At 41.4% G+C, this 25,883-nt stretch overlaps 1 protein-coding gene across 1 annotated transcript in view; it reads left to right on the top strand.

Moving 5' to 3' along the window:
• Window positions 1-25,883, top strand: part of ZCCHC24 (zinc finger CCHC-type containing 24) — a 115,789-nt gene that overhangs the window by 78,675 nt on the left and 11,231 nt on the right. The window contains exon 3 of the mRNA XM_068139933.1: window positions 17,815-17,979. Coding sequence (XP_067996034.1) covers window positions 17,815-17,979 — 165 coding nt within the window. The remainder of the gene's footprint in view (window positions 1-17,814; window positions 17,980-25,883) is intronic.

Genomic DNA, 25,883 nt, shown 5'->3' with positions numbered 1-25,883 from the left:
GAAAAAATGCACCTGTGTATAAAGTAAGCATGAAATAAATGCATTTCTTTTAGGTTTAATTTTGTGAAGCAAAAGTTGGCTGAGCAATAGAGCTGTACAATTATTGAAGTTGGGTCTGCTTCAGAAGAAAGGTCAGTTGTTGGTAGTCAGTCACCCTAAAAAATAAACCTGAATTTTCCCTGCAATCCAGGCTGAACATGAGCCAGCAGTGTGCCCAGGTAGCCAAGAAAGCCAATAGAATCCTGGCCTGCATCAGAAATAGTGTGGCCAGCAGGAGCAGGGAAGTCACTGTGCCCCTCTACTCAGCACTGGTTAGGCCACACCTTGAGTCCTGTGTCCAGTTCTGGGCCCCTCAATTTAAGAAGGACATTGAGACACTTGAACGTGTCCAGAGAAGGGCAACAAGGCTGGTGAGAGGCCTCAAGCACAAGCCCTATGAGGAAAGGCTGAGGGAGCTGAGGTTGTTTAGCCTGGAAAAGAGGGGGCTCAGGGGAGACCTTACTGCTCTCTACAACTACCTGAAGGGAGGTTGTAGACAGGAGGGGGCTGGTCACTTCTCCCAGGCAACCAGCACCAGAATAAGAGGACATAGTCTCAAGCTGCACCAGGGGAGGTTTAGGCTCAAGGTGAGGAGAAAATTCTTCACAGAGAGTTGTTAGCCATTGGAATGGGCTGCCCAGGGAGGTGGTGGAGTCACCATCCCTGGAGATGTTCAAGAAAGGATTGGATGTGGCACTTGGAGCCATGGTTTAGTTAGTCCTGAGGTGTTGGGTGACAGGTTGGACTTGATGGTCTCTGAGGTCTTTTCCAACCTTAGTGATTCTATAAAGACGTCCCTCCAAGGCAGCCCTCTGTCTTCGGTCTGGTCAGACCTGAAGACTAACTGCAGCTCTGGTGGACTGCAAAGTTTGAATGAAGAACTTCTGCTGCCCCCTCAAAGGGCTTTTCCTGAGGCCCTCCGCCTATCTTCCTCTTAATGAATGCTCTCTTTGTTCACCCCAAGTAGACAAATGCCAGTGTTACCGAATAAGGATGGCATTTCTGCTGTGGAGTTAAGGCTGAGAAAGGGGATTATTCTGGTTAGCACCGGCCGGGAGGCAGCGCAAGGCCATTGTTTGTGCTGCGACAAGGAGGCCCTTGAAGGCTGTGGCCAAGACCAAACACAAGATCTGTGTGTGAGGAGACGTGCACGCACACTCGAGGCAGTGTCATGGCCAAGTCCTTGGCCCTGTGGCACACCTGTGTCAGCTTCCTCCCAAGCCCAATTCATTATGCCCAAGCTCACAAAGGGGCAGCTGCACTAAGGACGCTGAGCCTGTCTCACTGGCTCAGCCAGAGAAGACCGGAAACCTAGAGCAGCCGCCTCTTTTGTCATCTTTTTTAAATCAAGGGTTTGTGTTCAGCCTGTGGAGAATAATGAGCCTCTCACCAGGCACACACTGAACTGCACATCCCCCTGAAATGCAGAGCGGATAAAGTTAACCAGTCCTTGGAAATGCTGGAAAAAAATAAATCAAGGGGCTAGAAGATGTTTGCTTCTGTGCCAACATCCACAGAAGAGTCTGAAGCTGTGGCTTACCAAAACAGCACAGCCTTGACAGTACTCCTTGATTTGGGAAAATAACACCCTTAGACTCAGAACGTTATAGTATGTCAGGTGTGACAGGCTTATTCCTCTCTGCTTTTATCATTCCCTATTGATTCCCCCCCCCCCACTCCCCCCCCAATCAATAACATCTGAAATACTCCTGTGAAACAGAGAGGAGTACCTTAATAGAAAAAAAAAAAAAAAAAAAAAAAAAGAGAGTCCTGATAAGGTTCTCAATAGTTTGGGATTTTTCCTTCCCCTCAAAGATCAAAGTAAATTGACTCCTACTGTGTATCTCTGCAAGCTGAGCAGTCATGAATCTACTCTTAGACTAGCATCTCTTAATGGAAAGAGTATCAGGGTGAAAGAGAAAAGGGGAAACAATAGCAAAAAGGATACAGAACTGCACACTTCCCTTCCCTGAATCTTAATCCCATCCACAGAAAACATCATAGCAAGCATTTTTTCCAGATGCTTCTTGTATAATACCCTTTCAAAAATAAACAGCATTTCTAGCCTTGAGCAAACAGGGGCTGCATCTAGTAAAGCCATTTTGCAGTGGCCTGTTCACTGTCTGCATCAGGAAGACTACCTTAGACTTTAGAAAAGCTGAAGATGGCCTTGGTCACAAACATATTCCCATGAAAAGTACTGAATATAGCACAAATCCTTGTCAGTCCTTCTGTGCCACATAGCCCCTTGGTGCATCTTCCACTCTCATGAGATTTCTATTAGAGCATCTATTGATCCTTTCTGTTGTTTGATAATGAGCTTTTCGCTTTATTTGCCTATGGGTATTGAAACTGTTTGCTAGGATAAAAGTGAAATCAGACATTTTGAATGGGGTGATAGGTATAATCTAAACCAGAATTAACACTTTAGGAAACAGTTCTCACTAAGAATACAGACTGGAGGATGCTAGGTGCTAGAAAGCAGCCCTGTGGAAAAGGATTGGGGGGTGCTGATGGATGAGAAACTGGACATGAGCAGGCAGTGTGTGCTTGCAGCCCAGAAGGCCAATCATATCCTGGGCTGCATCAAAAGATGCATTGTCAGCAGTTCCAGAGAGTTGATTCTACCACTTTACTCTGCTCTGGTGAGACCTCACCTGGAGTACTGTGTACATGTCTGGAGCCCTCAACATAGGAGGACATGGACCTGATGGAGATGGTCCAGAAGAGGGCCACAAAAATGATCAGAGGGTTAGACCACCTCTGCTACAAGGACAGGCTGAGGGAGTTGAGGTTGTTCAGCCTGAAGAAGAGGAGGCTCCAGAGAGACCTGATAGCAGCCTTCCAGTACCTGAAGGAGGCCTACAAGAAGGATGGGGAGAGACTGTTTACAAGGGCCTGCAGTGACAGGACAAGGGGGAATGGCTTCAGACTAGAGAAGGGCAGATTTAGATTGGATATCAGGAAGAAGTTCTTCACTATGAGGGTGGTGGAACACTGGAACAGGTTGCCCAGGGAGGTGGTTGAGGCCCCTTCCCTGGAGATATTCACAGTGAGTGAATATAGTTGGGGATGTCCCTGCTGACTGCAGGGAGGTCAGACTGGATGACCTTTGGAGGTCCCTTCTGTCCTGGACCATTCTATGAAAAATGTGCTCCAAGACATGTACCATAGCTGAGCACTGTATCTGTCCAAAAGATACCAAATTTGGTGGTGGCTTTTGGTCAGGTTTTTTTTTTCCTCCTTGGAAAATAAATTTCTCCCTTCAGAGAGAAAGATTATTTGCTCTGTAAGGCCTCTTCATCTCCTGACACACTTAGTTCAGTATATGCCAAAGAATATGGAACTATCATTTAACTTCAAGCTACTCCTCCCTTTTAGGTCAGCTGTTAGCAACACATCGGAGGTACTGCCAATATCATGTGCTCAGAGCATCCCAGAGTGAGACTGCTATGGTGACAGCTACTTCTCTGTACACAGGCAGGAAAGTGGTGACTTTGAGGAAGTGAGATTTTAGGTATCCATGCTATGGAAATGTTATGTGCGTCTTCAATAATAAAATCCTTAAATATAGGAAATGCTGTTATGGGCCACTGTACAAGCATATTGTATAGGTTGCAAATAGTTGAGTAGTTTTGTCTTCAGAAGGAATAGGCACACAGATAATTAAAAAAAAAAAAAGTAATAGAAATGTCACCTACTTGCATTGTTTACTTGTTCAGACAGTTACCATTTTGTTTCACTTTTCCAATTACATTCTGGTCAAAACAGTTTACATTAAAAATGTTAAACAGCTGTAATTACCTTAATCTCAAAGTTCCTGCTACACAGCTGTATAAAACAAGCCTAAAACACAGGTGTCCAAGAGACTTTCTTACAGTATGGCCAGGCAGCCTGCTGAGTTCAGATAGGAGTTTCCTATTTCAACATATAAGAGATTTTGTTTCTCTCAAAAGCTACAGTTACGGACCAAGACACACAACAACCAAGGCCTGATTCAGCCTATGATCTTTCAGTTTCCTAAAATGTTTCAGCTAATCATTGTGCTGGCTTGTTTTGAAACAGATTAGGGAAATAAAAATAATAACTAGCAATGAAGAAAAAATGAGTCAGTTAAACTTCCTGGCAGAATCCGAATCACTGAAAAGGCTATAACATCTTTTCTGTGCATCAGTCCTTTTTTCCTTTCAGTTTAGACATAATTCTGATATGAGAAAGCCTCCTCATTCCAATATTTTGGGTAGATTGTGCTCTCACTTTTCAGATACTCTCTACATATTGATTACAGTCCACCCTTCCTGACCTTTAAGGCCCTGCAATATTTCTGTATATAAGCAAGAAAAATATTACAGAGGGAACCAGTTTGCCTCTGTTTCTTTTCATAAGAGTTTCAGTAAAAAGCTCAAAGTTCTTGTAAAGTTATTAAGTATCAACCATTAATGTCACAAAAATGTTTGCAAAGTTGGGCAGCTGATGATGCTCTTTTGGTGGCACAACACCAGCATTTTTTTATTCCAGTTGGCTTTGTGCATAGTGGGGAGAAAAAACAGTAAAAGGAGCATGATGGAAAATGCAAGTACTACTACAGGAACAAGATGGATTAAGAAAGGAGGGAAGCAGAAGAGAGGTGAGAGGTGCTTATTCATATTATCACAAACCTTTCACCTTGGTTGTCTGAGTCCTCTAAAATATAGGTGTATATGCCTATAAGTTTTCACTACAAACCATGGTTATATCTAAAACAGTGAGATGTTTGTGATGCTCTTCAATTAAGATGTTAAAAACCTGTTCTTTCATAATAGAGCTACTGACCCTACAGTAGAAGAAAACTAGCAATGAGCTGCTACCCAGCACCTGCACATACACAGGGGTCCAAAGCAAGTGAAGAGCATTTGGGTGATGTCTTGCACATGAACTAAATCAGGTAGCTGGGATTTGAGGACTCTTGAGGTGAATGGACTTGCACGTGACCCTTCTAGGCAGAAAGAGCCAGTTTTTATTCTATGCATTACACTTGTGTAACCTGGCAGAATAATTCTAGAGGAAAGAATAACGAGACCAGAAAGAAACAACACCCTTTCACATTATTAAGCATAATAAACATTTATGCTGTTTTGAGATCAGCAGCTGAAGTCATGCTTCATTTTTGGGCTATGCATAGCATGTCTTTTTCCAGACTCAGAAAGAATGCTGTAATTTAATGCAGGCTGACAGACTCAGTTGATGTTTTTGTATGTCATCTTGGGAGAGGAGGAGTTGGAGGAGGGAAGAAGGCTGAGGTGGAGAAAGGGAGGGCAGTTGTTCATCTGGTCTTTATTTCCTTTCCCTGTTTCTTAATAGTTTGAGCAAAGGCCCATTCCAGCTAGAAGCAATGACACTCTTATTGTGGTATTTAATTTTGGAGGAGGACAGATCACAGCCTGTTCCATGTACTAGCATCCTGGGAGCCTCCACAACCATGCTGTTTTCGAGTGGAGAGATTAGAGGGGGTTTGGGTAGTCCTTGTGTTGCTTTTTGTTACAACAGGAGGATTTCTAAAGAGGTCTCATGCTTTATCTTTTACATAAAGAATTTCCTATCCTTACCTTCTGCCATGTGTTTTTTGTTTACTTTTCAAAATCAATGGAGACATTACAAGCAGTTAATGGCAAAGTACGCTTTTGACTATCTTAAACCAACCGGGTTGTAAGGAAAACACTGTGTAAAAGAAAAAAAACAAACATCTTTTAAGCAGAGCCTTTAAAAAAAATGGCTCAAAAGGTGAGGTCAGGGTCACCAATAACAGGTCTTGAAGTAGTTTTTGTTCTAAACCCTTATCTGAGGATTGTATAACTCAGGATTCATGCATACTGCTCGCTTTTGTAGAAACAAACATTAATTATACTCCCAGAATGTGAGGTACACTGGTGCTGCCTGTACTCCAGATGAATAATTGAAGCAAAGCAAGATCAAGTAACTCATCCACAAACTCAAAGAAAGAGGCTGCAGTCAAGTCAGAAAAGCTTAGGCTTGCAGAGGCCCAGTCTGGTGCCTTTACACAATCACATTCCCCTCATGATGTGCAATTGGCAGTTGGATTTATGTTATTGTAGTTATACAGTACACAGGATATGCTGTGAACCAGCTCTTGCATCCTTAAGATTTAGTAGGCAGTCATAAGCGATCCTGCCCCTTTCAAAGCAGAAGGAAGGAAGAAGGCTGAGGAGTGCTAGAAACATCCTTTCTCCTGAAACTCACTTTTACTATCCTAACATTTCTTTTGCTTTCCAAGAGCAAACCTTTACAAGAGCAAAAGCTTTTCTAGTTCAGGCTAAAAGAAATACATTGCTGTTATGATTCATACACATATGAAGTGGACAAAAAAAAAAACCCAGTGTGTCAGTCCAGAGAGTGCAACAAGCTGTGAATAGTCAAAGAGCAAAACAAGCCACTTTGTCAGTGGTGTAACATTGCTAAAGATACACTTCATACTACATTGTGCAGTTGAATTTAAATAGTCATTGCTTTGCTACCTTCTCTCACTTCATACATTCTCAGTCTCTCAATGTTATACCTTCCCCTGCATACAGAATACAGGATTAACCAGGTTGGAAAAGACCTTCGAGACCATCACATCCAACCTATCACCCAACACCATCTAATCAGCTAAACCATGGTACTAAGTGCCTCATCCAGTCTCTTTTTAAACACTTCCAGTGATGGTGACTCCACCACCTCCCTGTCCAGCCTGCAAGAGCAAAGAGCTTGTCCTTTGGCCACCATGAGAGCCTATTCAGTAATCAGCATAGGAAAGTGGTATGTTTCTTACATTTTTTTACTCAGTTAAGGATATTAAAATATCTGTTGTATCGGGTTGACCTTGATGGGGGCTACAGATTGTTAGAAGAAAAAGAGATGATGCTTTGGGATGACACAGTTTCATTGGGACACTAGGCAGGATAATATTTTTTACATGTATGAATGAATGGTGTCAAAACTTCTAGATAAGTAATTACTGAGGAAATTACAATAAATATCATCCAAGTCCTTCAAACACCTCTGCCTTGGAGGCAAAAATACCATGTCATAAAGCAGTGGTCTCTTCTGATATTCCTGAACATCAGACTGCATTTCTAATTACCAAGCAAAAGTAGCAGATTCCCAAGTTAATGGTTCTTGAGATAACTAAGATATTCAAGTCTCTCCCAGAAGTACTTTCAGCAAGTGTAGCCTAGCAAATATATGACGAGGAGGACAGCCACAACACATCCAGCCTTACAAAAGAATAAAGGTGCCAAAACACATAGATAATCATAGAACAGGATTTTACAAAGCCACTTGAGCAGCAGAGGAAGCTATTTCCCATCAGCACTTACAATCCTGTTTAATACAGATCCTCTCTCTTCCCCTCTGTAAATCCAGACCAAAATTATATGAAGCTGCACTCAGTGTAAGATTAAGCTATTATGGTTCACGAAGAGTTCAGTACTAAATGTTTTGCAAATTGCCATGTCTGCAATTATAGCTCCTACACAGCTTTCACAAATAGTTCAAATAATACACAACACTTACTCTGTGTGCAGTTTCTTTACCTGGACACTTAATAAGGAAAGAAATACCATCACAGTATCAACACCATAATTCAATCCAGATCTCTTCAGGTAGAAACTTCATATAAGCACATCTTAGAACAGCCATAAAGCAGAAGGCGACATCCTACATTTCGAATGGGGCTTCAAAAGCACCTGACACTCAAGGTTGGAATAAAATGACCTCCAGTGACATCTGTCTACCTCCTGACATATTTTGCCTCTAGAAAGGTCACAAACCAATGGGAAGCCAGGTTTGCTACCAGAGCTATTGCACTGGTTTTTAAAGGGTAGAAGATCATCATTTAAGCCCGTCAGTGCATCACTAAATCAGTGCCCACATCTGTCCTAAGAGAAATCTGAAATCCACATGAAGCCATCTGAGGTGGAGCAATTAAACAGGTCAAAAAACATGAGTCTTGAGCTCAGCTTGGAATAAGTAACATTTGATTATAGCAAGGGGTGTGACCCTCACTGCTCCAAACCTCCAATTCTACCTACTGAGGAAAATGCCAACATATTTACTGTAGTGTTCTACCAGAGAAGAAGGGGGAGGGAAAGAGGAGGGAGTATTGTCATTGTGTGTTTTCAAGCAACGGATGAAGAGGGACAAAAAAGTCCACACATCAGGAAACTATTAAAATGAATACATTCCTAGTTTCTTCATAATTAATTCAGCATGGCCAATTTTATATCAGAGAAGGGGAAAAAGATTTCGACTACTTCCTTTTATCTCAGGCTGTTTGGAAGAATATGGTCTTATAGCACTGAAAAGAAGTGCCTCACTGCACCCTAGCAGGCAAGCATAATTTTAACTCTTCCACATGCCTAATTTGGTATGCAAATCCCTGTTTTCTGTATGATATACAAAACTTGAATACAGCAGAGATTCAAGTTCAATTAGGCACTACCCATCCCCACTTATAGCCCCATCATATTTATTAAATAATACATCGAAAGCAGTTTTCTCCACACAATCCTCCTAAGGGGGGATATTTTTCAGTATGCTTGCTTTGTTGCACAAGTTAACATTTGGTTTACATTTTGACAGTTACCTTCATATGTGTAAGAACCGGAGACTATTGTTGCCCTGTTCTTGAAATTTTAGGTTCTGGGTTAGGCTAGGTTATGCAATACTTTCCAAAGAAGATTCATTAGATAGCTATTTGCATGCTCTAGTAATTGTATGGTTTTGAAGGTCCTATGGGAACAAACCTGTTAAAGCTGTGATTGGCCGAAAGTGTAGAGCCCCCAAACAAACAATTTTTCACAGTCATTCAACATGCAAGGAGTTGTCTGCACAAGTAAAATAAGTCCTTGAAGTAGAATTAACCAAGATAATTACAACTTTCTTCAACAGGAAATTGAGATTGGATTAGGTGAGTTCTGTGGCTCTGAAAGTCTACCAAACATATCAAACAATTGATCATTGCCTCTTTCCCTCTATATAATAGAGAGTATAACTGGATGCATAAGCATATTGTTTGAAATTCTAAAACCTGGAAAACTCATGCCAACACCCAGAAAACAGAATAAAATGAGGTTTGTTAGCATTTCAAATGCAAGGGGAATTTCACCTCCTATTAAGACTCCACTAACAAGCTTCATCTTGAGAGAACACATTTCTGTGCCATACACTATGCACACACATTTTCTTCTATGAAAACAATTGACATTTTCGAGTGTTATTTACTTAGCATGTTATAACAGTGCTTAGATGGCCCAGATGAAATTCAAGGTTACACTACACAAGCTACATCGGGGTATGTAACCCAAAGTGATAATACAGTGTCACAAAAAACACAGAAATGGCAGGGAACAGCAACAGGACCTCTCCCTGCCACAAATGCTACAGTCCAATTACATGAATTGATCAAGATTAGGCAGGACATCTCTTAAAGCTTCATACTTCATCCAGGTATTCAAAGTCCAACACCAGCTTATAATTGCATCACTCTCTTTCCCAAATCATTCCCTATTACACTGCTTACTTGTGTAAAAGCCTCCAAGTAATTTTTTATTAGGACAAAGGCCCTTGAAAACAGCTTGCTATTACTTGATGATCTTTGAGGTCTCTCCCAACCTTGGTGATTCTGTGATTTAATACAGTTGTTTTCATAGTACTGTATGGAGCTTTTAAATGTTTGGGGTTTTTGTTTTGTTTTTAATATTTTCTGTTATGTGGAGTGTTGACTAGGATTTGCAAAGAAAGAAACCTACACTACTGACTTCTTAAAACACTCAGTGTTTAGCAATTAACACATCAGATAGTAACTAATACCTGGCAATTCCACAAATATTATGCTTTAAACTGACTTAGCACAGAAATATTATGTATCTTTGGTGGTTTGAGCGATCAGCTCAACTCAGCATTTTGTAGCACAAGAAAAACCTTTGTTCCAAAACGCATGGCTAGGATTCAAAAAACCCTGCAAAACCAGATTTTTATTTAAATATTAGAATGTTCGCCGAGCCAGCTTCTTGGATTTCAAGACTTTGATCAGCATGTCCGTGACAACCATGCCTATCGCTTTAATCATTATCAGAAACCATGTGCATGTTATTAGTAACAAACGACTGCCAAATTGTACTCTTGGTTTACCATTGTGGAAATGACGTCAAAATCACATTTAACATACAATATGTTGACAACACTGATTTTTCAAATCAAGAGATATATAGCCTTATGTTAAAATAACAAACATAAAACTGGTATTCCACCATTTCAAAATGTACCTGTAAAAGTTCATTGACATGGCTTAATTGATGTGCTTCCCCAAAGAGTAAGACTTGGAGAATGAAAATGTTTGTAATAGCAGAAATAGGGTATTTGTTCAAGCAAAATAAAAAGATTAATATTATTGTGGATTGTATGCACTACACAAACTTGGATGATTTGTTTAAATGTTCCGCTCCTGGAGAACTGTGTTCCATTCTGAAGACCACCCTGCTAGAAAGACAGTAACTGCAGGACCAAGAAAGTAGAGGACTGTATTTATGTTCAGTAGAGCTCAGTGTATGAAGCTGAAATGAAGAAGAAATGTGTGTAGAGACAAGCTTCTGTATACATTTGTCTGTGAAATTATTGTCCATATAAGGCAGCAATATACTACTAGCAAGAGTAGAATACATTGACCCCTGGAGCAGCAACCAAAACACAGAGAGCCTTAGCAGTCTTACCTGCTCCGTATCAAGTAAGATTTTTCTTCACATCACTAATGCAGAAATTATACTGGAGACAAGAAAGCTGTAACACAGCTTTAAATTCTTTCCTGTATTAACTAAACATTCTTCCTGTATTGCATATACTACTTAAAGATTTAGCAATATTGCATTTAAACACCTCAGAAGTCTTCAGTGTCACAGATGAGCAATACCATATACCAGTAGCATGGACTACATGCAGCAAGGAAAACAAGACCAGCTATATAGGAATTAATTTGCTAAACAACTTCTCTATGTGTCTGCATATTCTCAGATTTAAATGTATACAAAAGTCAGGACGGACAAGGGAAAAACATTGACCAAACTAACGATTCCCTTTTACAGGCCATTTTGAAGTAAGTGTGCAAGTGTGTCCTCATTCTCCACATAGCCTACAGAGAGCTGAAAAAGGTCAGGGGAGTTCAGTGAATTTCCCAGGACTACAACTCGCTACACAGTCAGGACTCGAATGCCAGGACACCCACTATGCCAATACTTTCTTTTTCCTTTTCTAATTGAACATTTTGTGTATGCTTTATCAACATTTCATCTTTCTCAAAACTATGCATGTACAGTAGCACAAAATAAGAGTCCTAGGGGGGTTTTATGCCATCTCCTAGTTGTGCTGACTTGTAATTGAGGGCATTGGACAGCTCACACTTCAGAATACAGTCCTGGTCCTCTCATTCCTGCAAACCACTTGGGAGATGGTCAGCTTATCAAGCTCTTCGCTATTATTGTTTTTCTGCTTTATTGAAGCATCTTTACAGAGTTCTTCTAGGAAGGGCATCTTCCTGTCAGTGTCATGCTGACTTTATCTCCCCCTTGTGCTGTAATTCGTACAGATGTGCAATACAAACTCAGGGGAGGATGAAGGGAAGAATGTTAAATAAGTTGTTTCTCTGCATTTCAGTTTGAGGGAACTCTCTGGCTCTTGTTTATAATGAATCTAGTTTTAAGCAGTGCCTGTGAGGGGATTTGTTTTGGTTTTGCTGACTCTGCAAACAGATACTTTGAGAGAATTGTCTAGGGAAAGCAAAGAGTCCTTTATTATGTTCATCACTGCCAAGTGATTTGGCAGATTCCTCCCTGAGATGTACAAGCCACTAGGTTGAGAGAGAGCTTGGCTGGCCAGTTAGCAGCATAAAAGCTCAACTTAAACACATTTAAAATCTTATAATGGCAAATTTGTGGTTTTGGCTGAAGAAAGAAAGAGGACAAAAATTAGAGACAGCTGGGTGTCAGTGAAGAATGGAATATCAGCACTGTTTTCATTGTTGTGCCATGAAAAAACAAAACAAAACAAACAAAACACCAAAACCATACATTTGCTATAGCTAAGTCAAATATGTGCACTGTCTAGGTAGATCTGCAAAGATTATTTTGTTTGTCTGGAAGAGCAAGATTACGTATTGCTGTCTCATGAATCATAAGGCAAGGTCTTTTCATGTGGCTAACTGCTAATGGCCAGAGGACCCAGGCCAGAGAGAGCCCCCTTCATCCTCTGTGCTAAAAACACCAGTCCAAGACCAGTTTCAGTTTGTGCTTGAAGGTCATGAGGAGAAACGGGGCTCTAGACCCCCACAGCTCCCACACCAGGGGCACCTCAAGGAAGGAAGGCTCTCCCTGCTGCAAATTCCCTGCTGGTTTCTGAAGTCAAGGCAGCGCAAGGAATCTGTTGCATAGGCCTACAACTGGACTACAAGACATACTTCAGGTAACGGCTACTTTCTGGTCCTAGAAAAATCTGTTTGGTTTTGATCATCCCCAAAGGCCTACCTGCCCTGGTTGCATTAAATGATCTTTGAAACATAGGACTGAAGATACATACAAGTGTTGGAGAACCATAGCCCATTCTGTCACACAGCCTGAGAAAATCCTAGAATACAACACTGAGACATACGTCAAGTAATGGCTAGCTTCTGGTTCTTGACAGTATGCCTGTCAAATCAGTATTTACAGCACAAAATTCTCAACTCCCAGACATTGCTGAAAACAAAACTGTTGTTCGCATTGCAGTTTGTAACCTGGTTCAAATATTATTTCAAACCATAGTATTATGGAGGTCCCCCTAACCTTCTGCAGCTAAGGGTGGAAACCAGACCAAGGAAGAAAAAGAAGGCAATCTTAAAGGCAATGGGACAACATGTGTTAACATGGTAACAACGAAGTATTTTGCCGTTATGAATAGGGGCATAACTTTGCCATGCTAACTTGGAACATAAATAAATCCCTGTCTTCAGAAAGGGCAAAAGATAGAGCTCAGTGAGAAAATTACAGGACCTAAATCTCAACTGACATTTATTATTAAACACCATTCAGATCAAGCCAGGTTAGGGAAGGAATCTTTAAAAAAGATAAATCTCACATTTTGTAAAATAAGAGTCGTTAGGTTAATATCAAAAGACAAAATGTGTCTTCTCACTCTTTTTTTGGCACTTAGTTAAGAAAAACCTTTGAAGAAAACAGTTCTTGCCCTCCAGCTGGATGAACACTAAGACGCCTCTGTCACAGAGCAACCGGGTGCTTGAGCACCCTGCCAGGCAGGGCTGGCTGCTTCTGTGCCAAGGAGCAGGCTGTTCCTTGGAAATGTTTATGTAATTCAACTATGCTGCTGCTGAATCCACAGACATGAGGAAAAATAAAAATAAATTTTAAAAAAGCAACATAGAAGACAGCCAACCTCAGAGCTCTCAGGCCATTAATGTATCTCACTCAGGTTTTGTCTTCCATCAAATACTGATAAGTTTCTGTTTTGTTTGGACCTGAAGGGTGGAGGGAGTTGGAGGGTTGCCTTTGCTGCTGTCAGTGCTTCCTATATGATGTTCCTCACTAGAGAAAATGAGCTTGTTTGTTTGAGAATTCAAATTCCCTGTGGGGCTCAGTTTGGGAAACTGAAGATATGGGAAGGAAACTAATGTCTGTCAGGGTGAAGTATAAACATCCATGCAGCAGAATAGTGAAACACCTACAGAGAATGTTGTAGCTTTGCCAGGAAACTAATTAAATTCACCAGCTGAGGAGGGAACTATGACAGCCAAATAGTTAAAATAAATCAGAAGTTTCATCTAGTAATTATAACAGGAAATGACTGCCAGAGTCAGGGCTCCTATGTTCTTTTCCTGGTTCTGTTTCCGATTTACTGAGCAAATTGCAGCGCACCAAGTTTTAAAAGTAGCTCCTAATCTGTAAAGTCTCCATTTCTGAATGCCCAACTGTATCACAAAGGGCTTCACCAGCTAGTATCTTCGGTGCCCTCTTGTGCACTTGTGAGGGCAGAGCATTTCAGGGCATTGGCGTTTGAAGTGAGCTGCCCAACCTACAGTTATCAGCCTGCTCAAAATGGCCATGCCTGAAAGTTTCCCCTGCTTGCAAATTGTGGTTTGCACAACATATTGCTGTGGGAGTCTAAATGTTTAAATGCTCTCTATGGCTGGCATAACATACTGCAGTGGGAGTGTTATGTTTAAATACTGTTTGTAAACATTTTCAAGACTTCTCAGACTACTGTCTCCCAATGTCAGTGATGTTACTTTTGGAAATAACGTACTCTGTGACCAGCACATTTTCTGAAAGGACTGCTTCCTGCTAAAGGCAATGAAGCTTCATTTCCAGGTCTAACTGCAGGAGGTAGTATAAGTATAGTGGGACTGAAATTGAGAATCAAGAATAACTTGTTTTCTGTTCAATGACACAGCCCCAGTTGAAATGTCTCTCCATCATGGAAGCTCTCTGTATCCAGGGTTCCTATTCAATTCCATGAGAATTTCTAAGTGAAACAAGTGTGTAGCTCCTTCTCACACTGACTTGAATTGTACCACAAATTCCTCAGAGACTGAGCCAAATTAAGTGTTCAGAATAAGGATGTCTCGATAAATTAACATTTTCCTGCCCTACATTCAATTACAATCTCCCATCCTTATGAAGGGACACCATGGATCAGAGGATCAGACTGGCTGCTTGCCAGCGCTCATTTAGATGTAGAAGTCCAAGTCTTTTTATTACACCAATGAACTTTTTTTTTTTCTCCTCTTCTAAACAATACTTCTGTAAATACACATGTATTAGTGCCAGCTTCATCTTTACATGAGCCAGAATATTTACAGTGGCTTGTTAGATTGTGAGTCATGAAGCAAATTACAGGTGTTTGCCTCTTTGTAACAGAAGTTGCTGCTGCATCTGATTGAGAATATTGTTATGGTAAGGGATAACATGAAAAACAGAGCATGTTGTTTACTGAAATCACAGGGCGGGGGAAGAAAAGAAAAGCCAGAATAGGTTTGTGGGCCCCCTACTCCTCATCCACTCTCCAGTATGGGACAAGTGAGGGGTAGCACATTCAATGTTCCTTTTTCCTTTCTCCCATGTGCAGCCTTGAGGGAACTACAATATACACCACGTCCAGCAGCTATGGGAGCTCTACTCTCAAAGCTTCTTCTAGGCTCAGGTCTTTTGCCAACCACCTGCTTTTTCAACCCATGTGCTCACATAGAAAAGAATTTGGATCTACACTAAGGAATTATACAAGTGCCTAAAACAAAGACAGACCTTTTCACAGCATAATGAAACATTTAACCTCTGTATACTTCATCTGAGAACATGATAAAACCCCACCAAACAACCACAAAACCAAAACAAACAAACCCCCAAAACAGAGTCATGACAAAAGCAATGTGACATCCACTAGACAAGAATAAACAAAATATAGCACAAATACAGGCAGTATTTCATCAGTTGTTTAAAGACTCTTGAAAAACAGCTTCACCTTTACAACTATCTTTAGGACAGCTATATAGAATACTCCCACCTTCACCTTAACATATTGACATATTATGTATCTTGCCTTTTTTTTTTTTTTATTTTTTTTGTAGGGTACACCACCATTTTAGTGAGTGTATTTAGAAAAAGTAAAAATATTTGCATAATGTCATTGTCTAATCCACCACAGTCCATTCAGGAATACCTTCCCATTTCCTTCAAAATGGCTTCCTTAAGTTTTACATTTACCAAAAGCAAGAAACCCAAGGATGTTCATGAAATTAGTTATTTTCACTAATCAAAACTACGTCTTTCCTTTGCACTCAGTCCCTGTTTGTGCACTCCCATATAATAATGCATATCCACATACTAATGATTTGCCAATATTTCATTGTTTAAAGGCTGTGCAAAGCTGAATTATAAAAAGTTTTCTTGACAGGTTCTAAGGTAATGGGCAAGGCTCCAATTCAAAAATGTAATCCTTCAGTAGTGAGCTATTTCTGTAGATCATAGAATCAATAAGGTTGGAGAAGACTTCAGAGATCGTCAAGTCCAACCTGTCACCCAACACCTCATGATTAACTAAGCCATGGCTTCAAGTGCCATGTCCAATCCCCTCTTGAACACCTCCAGGGATGGTGACTCCACCACTTCCCGGGACAGGACATTCCAAAGGCTAACAACTCTTTCTGTGAAGAACTTTCGCCTCACCTCAAGCCTAAACTTCCCCGGCACAGCTTGAGACTGTGTCCTGTTGTTCTGGTGCTGGTCGGATGCTGTGTGTAATACTAGCAATATGTACTCAGAGATGATTTTATCATGGTGGAATGGATATTAAAGCTATTAACTGCAAAAAGCACATGGGCACATTTCTAAATACTATGTTCAGTGTCACAAATGTTGCAAGTCAGAACTTTTGAATACTTCTTACAGAAGTTACACTCAGAACTGTTAGACTTGGCTTCAACATATGAATTCTTCATTAAAGGGGTATGACCTTCATGCCTGTCTCTAGTGTCTTTTGTCCAAAGTATCTCAGTTATAGGAACCTTAGTTTCCTCTACCTTGACATTCACAAGGCTTTTGACACTGTCTTCCATAACATCCTTGTGAGTAAGCTCAGGAAGTGTAGGATAGAAAAACAGTGACTGAGATGGATTAGGAACTGGTTGCAAAATGGAGTTTGAAGAGTTGTGATCAATGATGCCAAGTCCAGCTGGAGAGCTGTAACTGGTGGAGTCATCTAGGGATCAGTGCTGGGTCCAGACCTGTTCAACATCTCCATCAATGACACTGATGAGGGGACAGGGTGACTACTCAGCAAATTTGATGATGATACCAAACTGGGAGGCTTGGCTGATACACCTGAAGGCTATGCGTCTAGGTGTTGCTGAATGGCTGGACTGGAGAGCAGAGAGGAACTTAATGAGGTTCAACAAGGATAAGTGCAGAGTCCTGCAACTGGGAAGGAAGAATAAACTGCACCAGTACAGGTTAGGAGGTGATCTGCTAGAGAGCAGCCTTTTGCAGAAGGACCTGGGAGTCCTGGTGGATAATAAGTTATCCATGGGACAGCAAGGTACCCTTGTGGCCAAGAGGGCCAAAAGGAATCCTGGGGTACATTAAAAGGACTGTGTCCAGCAGATCAAAGGAGGTTCTCCTCCCCCTCTACTCTGCCCTTAGAGGAGCCCCACCTGGAATACTGTGTCAAATTTTGGACTGCCCAGTTAAAGAGGGACAGGGATCTACTTGAGAAAGTCCAACAGAGGACTACAAGGATGATTAAGGGACTGGAGCACTGCCTTATGAGGAAAGGCTGAGAGACCTGGGGCTTTTTAGTCTGAAGAGAAAGAAAGGATCTAAATGCATACAAATATACGAGGGCTGGGTGTCAAGAAGGAAGGGACAGCCTCTTCTCGCTTGTGCCCGGTGATAGAACAAGGGGCAATGGATATAAACTGCAGCACAGGAAGTTCTACCTCAACATGAGGAAAATGTTCTTTACTGTAAGGGTCACAGAGCACTGGAACAGGCTGCCCAGAGAGGTTGGGGAGTGTCCTTCTCCAGAGACTTTCAAGACACATCTGGATGAATTCCCACGCACTAGATTACATGGTCCTGCTCTGGCAGGGAGCTTGGACTCAAAGATCTCCAGAGGTCCCTTCCACCCTTAACATCCTGTGATCCCCGCTACTCTCGCACTCTCCTTTTTGGTGATTTATTGCCTCTTCCCTTTGTTTTATAGGCTCGTCCAAAAGGAGAAGGCCTGACTCCGTACCAGGGCAAGAAACGCTGCTTTGGTGAATATAAATGCCCCAAATGCAAGAGAAAATGGATGAGTGGAAACTCCTGGGCTAATATGGGACAAGAATGTATCAAGTGCCACATTAATGTTTATCCTCACAAACAGGTAAGAAAAGTACAGACATGCTGGCATACATGCTTAGAACTAGGAATGCTCTTGAATTTGTAAAGCATGAGTAAGACTTAAAGAGGAACTTGACATGAACTACAACATGCCACAAAAACTGATTCTCAGAAAAGCTGCTGCTCTCAGTCCCAGAAATCTGGGCTGGTGTTAGAGTTACAAAATTCTTTCAGTAAAAATACCTCCAAAACAAAACCATAACCTGTCATTATTACAGAAACAGAATGTGGGGTGTTATAATCACAGATGGAATAAAACAAGTTCAGCAGTAGCAACAGGCCTCCTAGTTATTCTGATTCTCTTCATATTTCCACCAATGTAATGTTCATTGTATTGGTGTAAGTGGAGTTATGTCCCATGCATATTACTTCTTTTACCTGATGAAACACAGCTGGATGTGGCCTCACAGTGTCATGGATTGAGCTGAACCTGCTGCTGTTATTCATACCATGCTGCAGTCATGCCAGCTTCAAAAAGTCAAATTGCTGACTGAGGCTTGAAGTTCGGATTACCACATGGGAGGCTTCCTGTTCCAGTTGCTGCTTCTGGGTTCCGAGTTCTCTGGGTGTTGTTTTTTCCACTGGGATGGTAGCAGGACAAGGAGGGATGAGTTTTCTGCCTTGGGCTTTTGGCTCACTTGCTTCTACTTGCTGCCATCCTTGTTCTGCAAATAGGCTAAGGTAATTATGTGTTTTGTACTATGCTTTTTCTGATTCTGATCAGTAAACTCTATTCTTAAACTCACCTTTTTTTGGTCTCAATTCCAAGTTTTTATGTATTACCTTTCCCTCACTTCTGTGTTGAGAAAATATCCAGGTTAACCTGCTGTAGGAGAAGCACTGTTTTCGGACAGCTTCAGAAGGCTATGGGGAAGGTTTGCCTTTGCTCGAATTAGAGAAAGTTATGTTTAGTCTTTGACTCAGAAAAGAACATAAACATCTTGTGACTGAAGAAAGAAATTGGGCAGAATTTGGTTGGATGTGTTAAAATATTGTTTTGTTATTTTAGCCTATTGTATGCCTTAATTACATGCATGCCAGTAGAAAATAACCAATTAAGATGTGACACGTGCCTTCTGATAGACAACAACCTGCTGGTGCAGTTTGACCTTTTTGTTCTGATTCAGTCCATTACACACTGCTATGTCTATTTATGAAGATTAGTGACAATATTAAGATAACTCCTGCCTACAGAATTCTTTTATTAATGACAGTAAATCAAGACAACTTGAGAGGTTTCTCAGTTTCCATAATGCCAAGCGATGCCCAGGCTAAGAACTTCAAGAGAAAGCCTTTTAATCTAAAAGGGTCAGGTCTAAGCAGCAGCTCTGCTAGGAAAGCTGTAACTGCCGTCCTGCCAGCCATCGCTCATATGGTACACAGACCTTTCTTTTGTGATCCCTGCAGACCACAGTTGCATCTGTCCCTTGAGGTAATTTCCTGCATTTCCAAGCTCACAATGGTAAAACTGTCAGTTCCTGCTTCTATCCCAACAGAACTAGTCACAAGCAGTCAACCAATTCAGCAGTCTTTAGTGAGAGATCAACTGCATGAACTCATAGCCCTTGTTTTCCTGACAAACCAGGCTACAGACTGTTTGTCAAACATGAAATCTCATGCAGAAAGTCACTTTTGACAACCCCATGAGAAAAATTTATCCATCAGGGAAAAGATTGAGGGGAATTTCAAAATGCAGAAAATGATCGTAGATGGAAAAGGGGAAGACTGTTTTAAGAGAGTCTGGAGGTGTGATTTGCCTGAAGTGTAATATATCCTAGCTGCATCTCAGTAATAAATAGAGCCCTGCATGTATTGTATTACCTGCTGCCCAGTCAAAGACTGCTCAAACCATAGATCATTTGGATGTACGTGTAATAGATGCCAAGGAGACTCCATCACAAGCCTTGGGTGTCACAGTTGCCAAAGCGCTTGCAAAATTCATATGAAAACCTTTTTCCATGGGTATTATAAGGAAGACTTCCTATCATTTCAATGAGATTTTGGGGGGAGAGAATCAGGGTAAACAAAAATCCGAAGGCTTTATTACTGTAAAAAGACAGGAATATTGGAATGCATTGCAACAAGCAGGCAGATGAGGTATAATTAAGAATTGCAGTTAAAATGTAGCATTTGTAGCCGGCCATGTTTGTGGCAGAGACTTTGAAGTAAACTTGGCGCATTTCACTACAAAAGGATCTCCTGCCCCCCCCCCCCCCTTTTTTTTTTTTACTGTACAATGAACATTTAGAGTTCCCTAATATCTTGTGAATATCTTTGTTTCTGTGGGCCAGTTGAGATATAATCCTTTCTCTGGGCTAATGCCACTGTGATTCCAATCCTGAAAACAAGAAACCATCTTTAGACCTTGTAGTCTAATTTCACTGACAAAACTGAGACTGGAGTCTATATTGCAAGTGAGAAAAAGCAAGGAGCTCTTTTTTCCCAGAAATATATCTATGGAAAGAAAACTAAGCTTGGCAAGTGCTGTGGCAGCTGAATGAAGAAATTGCTGGGACCACTCTCCATCTTTCAAAGATGGAGAACAGGCAAGGTGCCTAAAGATTGGAGGAAAGTTAATGTTACTCCAGTATTCAAAAACAGCAAGAAGGAAGACCTGGAAAACTACATAGCAGTCAGCCTCATCTCTGTTCCTGAAAACATGATAGAAAAGCTCATTCTGGATGTCATCTCAGTCTTTGTGGAAGAAAAGGGGGTTATCAGAAGTAGTCAACATGGATTCACCAAGGGGAATTTATGTCTGACTAATCTGAGAGCCTTCTACAAGGGCATGACTGGATGGACAGATGAAGAGAAGGCAGTGGACATTGTCTATTTTGACTTCAGCAAGGCTTTCAACACAATCTTCCACAGCATTCTCATAGACAAGCTTAGGAAGTGTGGATTAGATGAAAGCTGGCTGAAAAAGCAGAGAGGATTGTGGTCAGAGGCTCTTTGGAGTTCCATAACAAGTGGTGTCCCCCAGGGATCAGTACTGGGGTCAGTCCTGTTCAGTATGTTTATCAGCTCCCTGGATGAAGGGAGTGTACCTTCAGCAAGTTTGCTGTTGACAAAACTGGGAGGGGTGGCTGTGCTGCCATCCAGTATGACCTGGACAGGCTGGAGAGCTGGGCAGAGACTACGCTCCTGAAGTTCAATAAAGGCAAGTGTAGACTACTGCCCTTAGGGAGGAATAACCTCATACATCAGTGCAAGTTAGGAGCTGACATGCTAGAAAGCAGCTCTGAGAAAAAAATCCTGAGTCCTGGACAACTGGATGGCCATGAGCCAGCAATGTAGCCCTGTGGCAGAGAAAGCAAATGGTATCCTAAGACACATCAAAAAGAGTGGCAAGCAGGTTGGGGGAGGTTCTTCTCCCCCTCTACTGCCCTGGTGAGGCCTCATCTTCAGTACTGTGTCCAGTGCCAGGCTCCCCCATTCAAGGACAACAGGGAACTGCTTGAGAAGGTACAGCAAAGGGCTACAAGATGATTAGGGGACTGTAACATCTGTCTTATGAAGAAAGGCTGAAGGTCTTGGAGGTTTTTAGCCTGGAGAAGAGAAAACAGAGCAGGAAGGATCTTATCAATGCTTAAAAATACTTAAAGGGCAGCACAAAGGAGGATGAGGCCAGTCTATTTTCAGTGGTTCCCAGAAACAGGTAACAGACAAGAGATAATGTGCACAAACTTGAACATAGGAAGTTCCATCTAAACATAAGGAGGAACTACTTTACATCAAGGGTGGTGGAGCACTGAAACAGGCTGGCCAGAGAGGTGATGGAGTCTCCATCTAAGGAGTTATTCAAAGCCCATCTAGACACTGTCCTGCGCAACTTGCTCTAGGTGAACCTGCTCTGACTGAAGGGTTGATTGAGATTTCTAGAGATCCCTTCTAACCCCTATCATTCTGTGATTCTTTTACTAACTTACATGAGACAATCTCAGAGCTTCCAAGGTCTCTCATTCCTTGCCTCTGTTTAGACAGCTGCATCAAAATCCAGGCTGAGCACTGAAGTAATTCATCACATGCATGGAAGTACACTCTTGAGGGTGAGAGAAATTACATGATCATTGATTTATAAATATTTACCTTCTTCTTCTAAATTCTCTCCATCATTTATGTTACTGTTCAAAGGGTCACAAGAAATCCACACTATACAAGAGATACTATAGACCTGGGAATTTGCACGTTTTGTAGTAAGAAAGGTTTTAAGTCATCTCTTGGGCAGGGCTATAGGAGTCTAATCTACATAATAGTACTGTAAGTCTAAGACACACTGTGGAAGGGTTGCAGCCTACATTTCTTCCCCAAGGAATAATCACAGAATTTACAGTGCAGGTTTCCACTGCTGACCTCTGTTGCTATGTTCCCATGGTATTTCCAAAGGACACTAACTCAAGATGTGGAACAGCTTTGCTTATCTTACATTCATGTCTCACCAACAAGTATTGAAGCTATTCAATGTCTTCAAGACAAGAATGCATTCAAGCTAGGCTTCAAGACAAAACTTGCAGCCAGTCAGCAATGCTTTTTCCCCAACACTTGAACTTAAAACCATGAGATGAAAGATTTTACATCCTGAGGTTGTCACTGTCTGTCTTTTTCTGTTTCTCAGAGATGATATCCTCATTTTTTCTAGTCTTTTTCATTCTTCCAGAGGTACACAGTCTCAAGCTGCACAGGGGAGGTTTAGACTGGATGTTAGGAAGAAATTCTTCATAGAGAGAGTGATTGCCCATTGGAATGGGCTGCCCAGGGAGGTGGTGGAGTTGCCATCATGGAGGTGTTTAGGACTAGACTTCATGGGGTGCTTGGTTGCATGGTCTAGTTGATTAGGTGGTGTTGGATGATAAGTTGGACACAATGATCTTGAAGGTCTCTTCCAACTTTGTTTATTCTATTCTATGCCCTCTGTTGCTTCTGATTAAACATACCACCAGTGGCCAGAACATAAAGAAAACAACATTAGTTCATGCACAGAGCCAGCAGCAAAAGAGAGCTAACAGGCTGCATGAGGTCAGCACTGCTTCTTGACAGAGCCTAGTGTTTGCTAACCCATACAATGCTTTGTATGCAAGCTCCCAGCTTCACACCAGATTCTATAAACATTTATCAGCATTTATCTGTGTGATGTTACACTCTGCCATTTTGGAAAACATGCTCTACCCAGTAATAAAAGTAATTAAAAAAAAAAAAAATTCTTACTGTGCACCTAAGATTGTTGTAGTAGGTTTTTCAGTCAGCACTACTACACCACTTTAACATTTGTGGTATATGTTTTCTTTAGATTTTATATTTTCTTTACATTTTTTGCTTTGTTGGCACCAACCACAGGAGAGTCCTCAGCCTTGTTTGAATTCCTGCTCATTTCTAGCAAATTTTAGCAATCACTTTGTCTCCCTCCACAAGTGCATTAGTGGATGTCCTCAGATAATTATGTGCTCCTACTACTTTTTTTTATATAGCATCAGGGTATTTTCCAAACTATTCTGAATCTTCTATTTGACAGTTTTTCCATGTTAAATAACTCATCTAAGAACAGATGCTGCCTCTCCCTAGAAGTCATGTTTTTCATGTGCCATTTAACTCCATTAAAGAAAAAGAAATCTCTGTCATTATTCGCTAGCATCTATTCTTTCACTGCACTGCTGTATGATGTGATCACAGTGCAGGTAATCCATACAAGATTTATTTTTTTTCCTTCTATTTAATTAAACTCAGACGAACTGGCCAGAGAGGACAACATTTATCTCTAGTGAAATAAGTGATTTCTACTTCTAAACAATCTTGTTGACATTTCTTCTCTGCAATGTGTTGAAATTCATCACCTCCTTTCCTTATTCCTTGCCCTACCATTTGGTGAACACATTGCAACCTAACAGATAAAAAGGTGTCTTGCACATGATTAAAAAATTAGTCATTTTATCAGCAGATGAAAATCACTTAGTTTCTCAAAATTAGCTATCTTTATGTCAAGTTACATGCACCTCCAAAACTAGAAAAATTACTTAACTGCAGACAGCTCAGACCATATCTGAAACCAGTCAGAGTCACATTTCCCTTATGAAGGCATATTCTAAAGAGTCTCTATTCACAGCAGTATATACAGCATGAAAACTTGGATCAGATTGACCTACCCTGTTCTACATCTGATCCTGGGCAGCAGGGGACACTTACACAAAGGTGCAGATACAGACACAGCAAACTCCCATCCTCTGCTATGGCCAAATGGGTATCTCTGCATTTCACAGAATCACCAAGGTTAGAAGAGACCTCAAAGATCATTGAGTCCAACCTGTTACCACAGACCTCATGACTAAACCATGGCACTAAGTGCCACATCCAATCCCCTCTTGAACACCTCCAGGGATGGGGACTCCACCACCTCCCTGGGCACCCCATTCCAATGGCTAATGACTCTCTCAGTGAAGAACTTTCTCCTCACCTTGAGCCTAAACTTCCCATGTCGCAGTTTGAGACTGTGTCCTCTTGTTCTGGTGTTGGTTGTCTGGGAGAAGCCCAGTTTCCCGCCAAACAGACCAACCTCACTTCATCACTCTCAGTGCTGGAGATTAGGATGCTTTTATCCAATTTAGGAGAAGAAAAAAGAAAATAAAAGAAAAAAAAAACAAAGGAAACTAATTCCAGAATTACTTGATATTTATTGCAGTGAATTAGGAGTTTATTTTCAAAATCTAGGCCTGCCTTTTACTCCAGCGCTCATCTCCATCTCTGCGTTTCATATTCCCCATGTGCTTTCCTCAAGCCTATGGACTTCTCAGTCCTGTAGGCTTGTCCATGTTGTCACACAAAGGGTGGTTTGTGCATGAGTACTCACGTGTAACTGGCTTAGGCAATAGAGCACTGAAGATGATAATCTCCACTCTGGGATAGCTCTGGGGTAGCCATTCAAGCACATGTGCTCGTTCTGTGAATGACTTGTGCATCTCTGCTCAAATCTTGATTTCCTGTGCATACCTTTCATTAGTGGGTCCCTGGAGAGGAGAGCAGTTACACTTCCCTGCCACCTGCTCTTTGTTCCTGGAGGCTTGTTTCACTCCAGGAAACAATCCTGTGCCAACTCTCCACAAGGAATGCCTTAATTCAGCCTGTGCTCTTAATTCCACATACCCTATCTGTGAGAATGAGCCTTTAATCTCTCTGGGGCAGGAAAAGGCTTCTCAGCTATTTTACAGCTGTGTATGTACTTCAGAGTGCTCTATAAATAAAGCTCTGAATTTCTGTATTTAAGTGAGATACTGAAGCATGTGTGAAAAGTAACATAAGAGCCTTATAGCTCTTGTGCTGCCATTCATTCCCCAATTCATCTATAGAAGAGGGAATCAGGTTGCTCTCACACTTGAATTGCAGAACTCCTCATCCCAAAGAAGCTCTGCAAGGATTTCTATTCTCATAACTCAGTTGTGTTCCTCATTTGGAAACTGCATTACCATCACATCGCCGCAGTAGTAAACCTCCCTGTGGGAGTGCTTACAGGAGTTCATAGGACATGGGGCAAAGACTGGAGTTGCAATCTTAAGCCATATTGAGGAGTAGAAGACCAAAGAATTACCCTGAAAAGACTGCTCTATGGCTATTCCAAAAGGAGTTTTCCAAGTAGTTACTTTAGCAACTCTACACATAAACATACATCTCAGATGGGACTTAAACCTACCAAGGTTCCTTCCTACCTTCCAAGGAATTTGGATTTTGTAGTTGTGTTTGTTTATGCTCCTTCTTACCCTGCTCCAGAAATGAAGGCAGTCTTTACAGCCATTCACCAGTATTCTTGGCACTGTAATAACCCGGATGCCAAGCTTTGGATTCTCATTTTCTTCCCCTGCCTACTATAGCAGCAACATCTGTGCCTGTGGTTGCTTCCTGGCT

This window comes from Melanerpes formicivorus, unplaced genomic scaffold (assembly GCF_026170545.1).
Source record: "Melanerpes formicivorus ecotype bairdi unplaced genomic scaffold, bMelFor1.0.p_v2 SCAF_6, whole genome shotgun sequence".
In the NCBI taxonomy this organism is placed as follows: domain Eukaryota; kingdom Metazoa; phylum Chordata; class Aves; order Piciformes; family Picidae; genus Melanerpes; species Melanerpes formicivorus.
The sequence above is the reverse complement of the archived record's forward strand: the minus strand, read 5'-3'. Positions and strand labels throughout refer to the sequence as shown.